This window comes from Pungitius pungitius, chromosome 17 (genome assembly GCF_949316345.1).
Source record: "Pungitius pungitius chromosome 17, fPunPun2.1, whole genome shotgun sequence".
NCBI lineage: Eukaryota > Metazoa > Chordata > Actinopteri > Perciformes > Gasterosteidae > Pungitius > Pungitius pungitius.
In genome coordinates this window covers 990150-998965 of record NC_084916.1, presented here as the reverse complement: position 1 = coordinate 998965, position 8816 = coordinate 990150, and the positions used below count along the sequence as shown (strand labels likewise).

The 8816-nt window shown below is 46.1% G+C and overlaps 1 protein-coding gene across 3 annotated transcripts in view; it reads right to left on the bottom strand.

The window, feature by feature from the left end:
* Nucleotides 1-3947: 3947 nt before the first annotated feature.
* angpt1 (angiopoietin 1) overlaps nucleotides 3948-8816 on the bottom strand; it is a 134639-nt gene continuing 129770 nt past the window's right edge. For all 3 annotated transcript variants that reach the window (XM_037474891.2, XM_037474890.2, XM_037474889.2), the window contains one exon: nucleotides 3948-6649. In XM_037474891.2, coding sequence (XP_037330788.1) covers nucleotides 6486-6649 — 164 coding nt within the window. In that variant the 3' untranslated portion in view covers nucleotides 3948-6485. The remainder of the gene's footprint in view (nucleotides 6650-8816) is intronic.

Sequence of the window (8816 nt, the reverse complement as noted above, 5' to 3'; positions counted from 1 at the left end):
TAAACCAACGTGTAAGGCCACTAATACTTCCTTCCAAAGGGACTGAATGTTATTGTTTGGCCGCGCCACTTGGCCCTGACAAATAAAGATGGGAAGGACACTAAATTAAAGCGAGTTCAACTCGGGGGTCAGCGCGGGAAGGCAAGGAGGCTGAGAGGGAAACCTGGTCCCCCTGCAGAGGGCCCGACAGGATGACAGACAGCGCCGCTGGAGCCAGACGAAGTCATTAGAGGCGGCTGGGGATTTATGTGACAGCCCTTATGACAATGCTTCACATGATGAGGGGGAGGAGGCAGACGAGAAAGGAGAAGGAGGAAAGATAAAACGGGAGCTCCTTGGAAGTGTTTACAGATGTAGTGGCTCTAAGTGGCACTGTTTTATTTGAGATATGTCATTGTGTGGGCTTTAGATCGCATTAAGCGGGGCTCTGTGAGGCGGCACATGGGAACCGCACCAAACCATGCTGACAATCAGGACGCATTAACTCACACATTTAGTTTCACTTTTTAGCACATGAGCAGTGGTTTTTGCCACTTTGATATGTCCCAGAGTAGGAAGGTTGTTTGAGGAAGGCTGTTAATTACTTTTGCATTTACTAACCCTTCTAAGCATTCTTTATCTAACAGGAGTCAAATGATGTTTTTGTTAATCCCAGCAGCATTTGATTCTTCTTTTGCACGGTTTCTAGATGTTTGAAACTGACAATAACTGATGAGATTTTAGCATTAGAATCTAAGAAATAATTTAGATATCAGAATGGTATGTTGAGTTGGACCTTCACGGTCAAACTGACAATATTCCTTCAATATATTCTAATCATTATGTTTCATGTTGACATGTACTGTGAGACAGTGGAGATAGCCCAAATGTTTGGATGAGGTTTCTTTCATTTGCAATAAGGGGGCCCTGATAGAGAGAGTTTGGGAACCACCGGCCTCCGTCAAAGCGTGATTGGCTGCAGAGAGGTCACAGGAGAAAAGATGCATCGAGGGAGAGTCGGTGCAGGAATGGATGGAAGAAAGAGGGAGCAGACTGGAACCATCAAGCCGCTCAGGTTGTCGTACATCACGGCGTTGCCGTGCATCACTGACCGCAGGTTGTGGGAAAATGTGCTCTCCAAAGCCCGGGGATTTGCACGCTGCACCGCTGTATTTCAGAGATATTAAACGTGTTAGCAAAACATCTGGCCTGTTTACTTTGACACACGCTCTCGTTACTAGAGATCCTATAAAAACATGTTGCTTTTGGCTCGTCGGCAATCGCACTTCATTACGTGCGGCCGCAGCAGCCTCTGGAGCAACGATTGGCCACACACTCCTCACTCGGTGCACGGACCTTCATCCCGTTACCCGCACTCTGCTCTGGAGTCAAATGCCCCAAAAATAGCCTTTGCGCGTCGGCCCTTGCACCACAACTTTCTCACCACACTGGTTCCCCATGATTTTTCTTTTTCTGGACTAGAAAGAATCTGCTTCAGTTCATGAATTAAACAAACGCTGCTTCATCTTCCCACGATGTCTGAAGATGATTCAAAGTATCTGTGGATCAGCATCAGCTGATTCGGACTAACGTCCTTAAGCGCTTCTCCTCTTCTCGGCTAAGAAGCTTTCACTCCGGTATCGGCTTGAGTAGTTCCTGCCCGGCCCAAGTGTCACGCTCCCTCCCACAGGCCATCAATCATACCCAGCTCCTTTTGAGATGTTCTAGGAGACTCAGGTTTACATTCTTCTTTCACATTATTTATTTTGCTAAACCGCAAGAGTTCCATTGTTCTTTCCTCCCCACAGCGAGGCACAACTTTTCTTACTCTGATGCTACGAAGCTCAAGAAACTTGCAGATGAAAGTTGGCCGTGGATATTTATAAAATCCATGAACTCGTCATGAGTGATGTTTTGGTTTGATACGATGCTCGGCACATGAAATGATTATTTCGGTGTGCAACATACAGCGAGGCCAAGTCCTAATAGCTCTGCAGAGACCAGTTGATTTGGGATTATAGAGTGTGCTGCAGTGAGAGCGAGTCGCACACATTGATGTCGGCCTTAATGTGATGACTTCAGGGTGATTTGCGTCCGATGAATTTATGAGTTCATTCTCCAGTGGCCTTATAGCTTTCCAGCACGTTTGCTTTCTGTTCCAGTTATGTGGTTAAACCCACGATTTCATGAAAAGACCCGAGTGGTTGATTCAAACACAGGCGACATGACGTCGCTGTCATCAGAGACTGACGTCGGGGGCTTTGCGACTCACAGCTACATTTTGAAGCATTTGGTACTTATAGTCTGCACAAAAAAACCCGCTGCCAAGCGGGAAAAATAGGTTTAAAAAAAACAAGAAATACAATACCAAGGAAACTAAATTCACCAAAGTAGCTGATTGGGAATTATTCAGATAGTTAACCTGCTGGCCTTGTCAACACACCATTTAAATGAGTACTTGGAACACACCCTGTATGGAAGGAGGGGGAAAAGTCACCTTGAGGCTGTGCTTTAGGAACCTCACGTTGTATGGAAGGCCATGTGCAATGTTCATTTAGTAAATGATGGTGCCATCTCAAGACTAGTAGACCATAATTTGAGCTTGTGGGCGTGGCTACCTTGTAGTCCACATGTCCCGCCCACAGCTCAAATATGGACACTTGTGTACACTGGTTGGCGAAGGCTTGTGTGCAAAATGGAAACGTTTACAACACCGAACGTGAGACTCAAACCAATACGTCCACTTCTATGCGGCCTGTGTTGCTATGCAACGATTGGACTTCAACAAGAATTGCTGGAAACACATGTTTGCACCCGTTTAATCATCACTATTTGATTCCCGTGCTTATTTACATCTCATTCGATTTAAAACTAAACTGATTTTAAGACTATAACTTTGAGAGAGGATTATTTCATTAGCTCTTCACTCTGATTTGATCGTCTTTAGGTGCCCTTGTTTGTTCTGATGGTGCAAACGTATTTGTACTGCAGTGATGATACTAGAATTGGGAGGCCCTTCTCAAGGTATTTTATGATTAAATCTGATATGAAACAAAGAGCTACAGACAGGCGCTCTTTCTGTGTGTAGCCTCACTGTTTTCATTCATTTCCATGTGAGCAGGTGGCCTCTACAGGGGACCCAGTGGCCCCAGGCTTCACGCTGCAGGTACCGTGCTCCGTCCTGTCCGATTTGGTCGAGGCCCAACGTGGTCCGTCTGCACGTGGATCACACCCCCAGGGGGTCCCAGCGCCTCCCCAGCGCTCCGCTCGTCCTCAGCCGACAGGAAGGGATCCGCTTTCACCGAATCCGCCCGGGTGTGGATGCAAGGAGCTGGAGATTTGTGTGTGTGTGTGTGTGTGTGTGTGTGAGAGATGACACGTGAACATCCACAGGAGACAAAACTTCCACCTCCTGTCTCCACAGCAACAAAGGAGAGAGCTTAGGACCCACGTAGGTGTTTGCCAGCGAGGGCGACCTCTGTTCACACCCCACTGCCCCGGACTGCGTGTAGGACACATTCCAGGGAGGGTGTCGGGTCAGCAGCGGGCGCCGAAGGACACGCGGTAATTTGTTTAACCTCTGATTAGGCCCAGGAATGTAGAAACTATGAGGACACTGCGGGTCCCGACAGCATCTCTTGACACTTGGGCAATCCGTTATTGGCGGGTCATCACTCCGCTGAGAGGGAGTTCTCTTTCTGGACCATCTGGTTGGGGCAGAAGAAAGCATTTCTGTGAATCTGTTGGATTTCTGAGCGATAAGCTGGCTTTGCATGACAGTGTGGCCTTCGTATCAGGAGATTTAACCGTGATATTACCATGAAAGGTATCTGTTTTGTATTTAACGTGTCTGCTGTAAGGAAGGCGTGATGGGGGGCAACTTTCTGGATGGATGCCTGACCAAAGATCCGATATCCATCATCACATCGATTTGGCAGCACAAAGCACAGCTGGGAGGCACATTGAAAACATTTCCTCTTTTATTTAATCTACCAACACGACACTGACCACATGTTACAAAAAGATGTTTAAATAATCTGCAAAATCTGGAATGCAATGAGGTAAAAGCAGAGTTATCAAAGGCACATTTCTCCAGGGTTATTATGTTAACTTCTAGGTTTTATGTCCAACTTCCAAACACATTGTACTTCTGCTGCAGTGAGAACAGAGCAGCGTTCCTCAGGAGAGCTGCTCTACGTACACACACAATAAATCATACAAAGTTTAGTACGTTAATAAACATGTCAATCGTAGTTTTACAAGTTGCAGATACGCTTTATTTTCCCGCCACACGTACCTTTATTAACACAAAGCTGGAAGTTATGAAATATGTGTTCACACGGATAACTTGGTGGAATCCTTCATTTCATGCTTCATATCCAGCGCCATTTTTTTTCTCTTCCCCCCCAAAGCCACATTGATGAGAAACAGACACTGTCTGGGTTCTCCTTTTAGAAATAATGGAACTTGTCTACATCTCCGTCTTAAAGTCAGCGGTTACGACCAGTCGGGTAAGTTTAGTGTCTTATGATATGATCTTGAAACAGGCTGCAATGTCACAGCCAGGAGCATCTCCCTACCATCCACCAGACGTCCCCCAAAGGAGCGTCATGGCGTCACTGACTGCGTTTGCACCTTCCGCTTGGTCTGCTTTGTTTGGTTTTGGGTCACGTGACTTATAAAAATATGAGTTGGGGAGGAGTGCAGATTGTCGTGTTGAAGTCGTGGTGCACAGTCGAGTTTGTTGAGTCTGTTATATCTTCTGGCGCCGTATTGATCTTTTGCAGGGACACCAGAGGGGGTGGGGGGGTGGGGGGGGGGGGGGTCAACCGGACGCTAACTACAGACTTTTCTAGGAGACAAAGAGGTTACACAGTGATAGCTTTTGAGTTGTAAGACGGAAACACACCGTGTTATTATGAGTTACTAATTAAACATCTTGTTGTATTGCTAATAACTTTAATGATAACGCTAAGTGAGGTACTAAATTAAGTGATAAGTAGGGTCATTTTCCCATAAATCAAAGGGAGGAGCCGCCCCCCGGTGGCCGTTTGAGACACTGCAGGTTTAAAGTTTCCCAAATTAGCTTCACCTTTCAGATCAAGAGCCTCCTGGACTAACACAGTCTAGCTTAGTGTTAAATACACTACCACAACATTAAAGCTTACAAGATCATTTCAACAATTAAAGACCAAGCCTTTAAAGAATGAGTTTTCTCCGAGCTAAAAGACAGACCTCTAAATCTTAAAGTTTAGAAAAAGGTTTTATTTCTCCTTTCAATCGCGTTTTGCTGACAGGCACAACGACAATCTGAGCCCGTCAGTGGCAGACGTGCATCGACGGGGAGGAGTCGCCCTGAGTGATCATTGCAGCCCTTCGGCAGCGTTCCCTCTCAGCACCAATTCAAAGAAATGAGTCCCTTACACACATGAAAATAATAGAGCTGAGAAATACTGACGCAGCCGTTAAAAAGCTTTTATAATGTCCTTTTGTTAGAAAAAGGGTTCAGTAATATGAAATCTGACCTCATTCTTAGTGTGACATCAGCTTAATATAAGCATTACATCTTAGTAAATACGGACGGATCATGACGTGGTCCTTCATCACCACGCGCTACTATATACTGTTTGTTTGTGTGTATTTAAAAAAACACATATTTACTTGTATATGCATACGTGCATTCTATTCGCCCACGTGCACACAGCTGAAATTGTTATATATCACTAATAATATGGTTCAGTATTAATATCCTTGTTTTTCTATTCAGCAGAGGTAAGGTGATCCCTTCCAAGCTGAGCCTTGGCAGGTACTAGTCATTTCCCAGCCAATAACCAATGCAAATGGATCTCAGTCCAGAATCTGACCCAGAAAAGGCTCACATGTTGAACTCTAATAATAATCACACTGTCAAGGCAGCAAATACTGCAAGTGACCCTTGTAACTATTACCAGCTCAGCCAGCTGAATTTCAAGGTCACCTTAAAACTGAGCGTGTGTTACACTCTTGGTACTAAAGTCAATTTCACCTCCCTTTGGATATTGAATACAGTATAACAAAAATAATAGAAAAAAAACACAACACATAATACAATGGAAATATTTTTGGGCTGCGTTTGGCGAGGAACATTAGAAGAGAAAAAGCAGGTTCTCTCCTGCAGCTGAAGAGTCAGTGCCTCCCCCGGAACCTTCTGCATAGACCTGCTTTTCACACATTCTGATCCCTTTTTTTCCCTTAAATAACGTCAAGTTTGTGAGTCTGTTTGGGAACAGAAGCAGGTCAGGAGGACTACCGGGCGCTCCGCGGTCCGTCCCGCCGGTTCAGGGCGCCGAGGGAAAAGGTCACGAAGGCAGCGCAGCCAGTCGCTCTGGAGCGGGACCGGATCGCGTAAAAGACATTCATTGGACGACTCTCAAGGCGAGCGAAATTGAGATGAGACGAGAGGATGAAATCGGGAGCGTCCCCCTGACGTGCTCCACAGCCGCTTTGGAAGTTCAGAGGTCAAAGGCCTAGGAGAAGTCCAGCGGGCGGATCATCATGGCCGTGGCGCGTAGCGAGTAGCTGGGCCCTTTGAAGTAGTGCCACTTGATACCGTTCAACTTCCCTATGTGTTGCCCTTGGGTGAAGTACATGCCGTTGAGGTTGGACGGGCCGCACGCGTCAAACCACCAACCTTTGAAGACAATAAGGCAAAATGAAATATTAGTTAGCAGAAGAAACCAGGCTTTGTAGGAAAGTGTTGATGAGGTGACGGCTGATGGAGGTTTTTTTGTCCTTGGTGAAGGTTGACAGCTTCTCATGGCCCCTCCCACAGGGACATGGCAACGCTTCAGACACCAGTACAGTGCTATCTGCTCAATGTGTTACTGTCACTGGGCTCCATGGCATGCCGGTACCTGATGCTGGACACTTTCAGTACCTCTTTCTATTTAAAGCAAAGGGTGCATGTGCACGAGTTCAGAGTGGTGAATGGCATGGGAAACTTTCATTCTACTCCCAAGGTGTCAAAGCTAATAATGTCCCTGAGGTATATCTGGTGCTTGGATTTAAAGGACCATTTTTACAATATAACGCTCAATTTAGCTTCCTGTTTCTTTCAGAATCAGCAACTTTAGAAGGGTGTGAATGGTTTAGCACAACCAACGTTATATTAACTGTTTCTCCCTCCCTCATTGAAGTAGTTAAGACTCGGGGAATTAGGGAGATATCATTTACCATGCAACTACTGTAAATATACATGTTTGTCCTGTTTCTGATCATAAAATGAAATCCACCCCAGTGATCTCTTCTTCACTGAACCAGTGAACATGCCCTGGCGGATCCGGGTCCGATATAGAACATATGTGAGGCATGGCATGTGTCGGTCACACGGGGACAAATGGCAGCTCCTCTCTGAACACACTCTGACATTTCACGGGAGCTGTCAGTGATCAGCAGCAGTGTTCGGCCCTTGTGGCTGCCGTGGATCGCACAAGATATAAACTCAAGATTAAGTGCTGCTTCATCACGAGATAAGGACACAGCGTAGGTGGGGAACGGGTCGACACCTCCTTACATTTCCACAGCTCATTTTCGGTATGTGCAGTGGGAAGCAAATACGAACTTGCACTCGTCCTGCTAGAATTTCTTGAATTTCGTGAAGAATCCAGAGGGAGATTGTTGGCCCATTTACCATTTCATGAGTTTCAGGTCACAGCAGGAAGGTTCCTGCAGCAAGCTCCCAACTAGAATGACCTGTTGCATCCGTTCAAAATGTCACCACTTCATTTTATCCGTAATAAAAGTCTTACTTGAGTCTAGGTGGATGCATTTGCCTATTTTTTAAACCATTTCCTCCAAGCAAGTAGTTGAGACATCGAGTTGAAGTGAATGGGCTGAATGCACAAACGTATGAAGGGATTAGATAAGTAGCTTGTTGTAACTGTGGCTGTCAGACAGAGGTGAAGCCCGGTTAGTGGAGCGTTGACTATTGGACTGAATGTGGAAATGTGGAAGCTTCATATTGGAAACTGAACGATTGCGACTTAATACCCAAAAACGACACTGTGGTCCACACACAAACAGAAAAGGTCGCAGTAATGTCATTTATACAACAATGGGATGGGGTTGGCTGGTATAATAATTTGTTCCTCTTAAACTACAAAGCAGAAATTAAAACACGGTCTCCTACTTCCCATCCTTTGCTCGTTGATAAAGTGCAGACCACACAACTGCCATCACGCCCATAAATAAAGAGGTGATGTCTTCTTCTGACAAAAAAAAGACGAAGAAGTCGACAGCAGTTTGTTCTCATGATAGAGGGCTCCCCCCCCCACCTCCTGCTGTCAGTGCGTTATCCCTGCCGTACACTCTGGTGTTATGTAAGTATATACACTACAGACTGTGTACCCACACTAGATCATAACACGGAATGCTGCAGCTGTCCTCATAAATGACGCAGAGACGGTTTTTCCTCTCACATACTTCAGACACATCCCTGGATGTCAGTAAGCGGAATAAATCAGATGATATAGTGCGCATGATGCAGCACGGTGCTGGGTCCGGCCCATATGTTGTCAGGCCGCAGGCCATGAACCCAGCAGACGGGGGTGTTGATTGGTGATCAGATGCCAGCTCCCTTTACCTCGCTGCCTTCACGATGACATAAGAGCCAACGCTCATCTTAAATCTGCCCTTAGAAACGCTTGATTGGTACCAGGTCAGAAGGGGACCGGGTGGGGTGGGGGGGGGGGGGGGGGGGGGTCACCGGGCTCCACTTACACAGCAGGAGAAGCAGTCATGTGAAATCTCACTGACACTTGGTGCCGCGCCCAAAGGCTTTTATATTGGGCTCGTTTCCA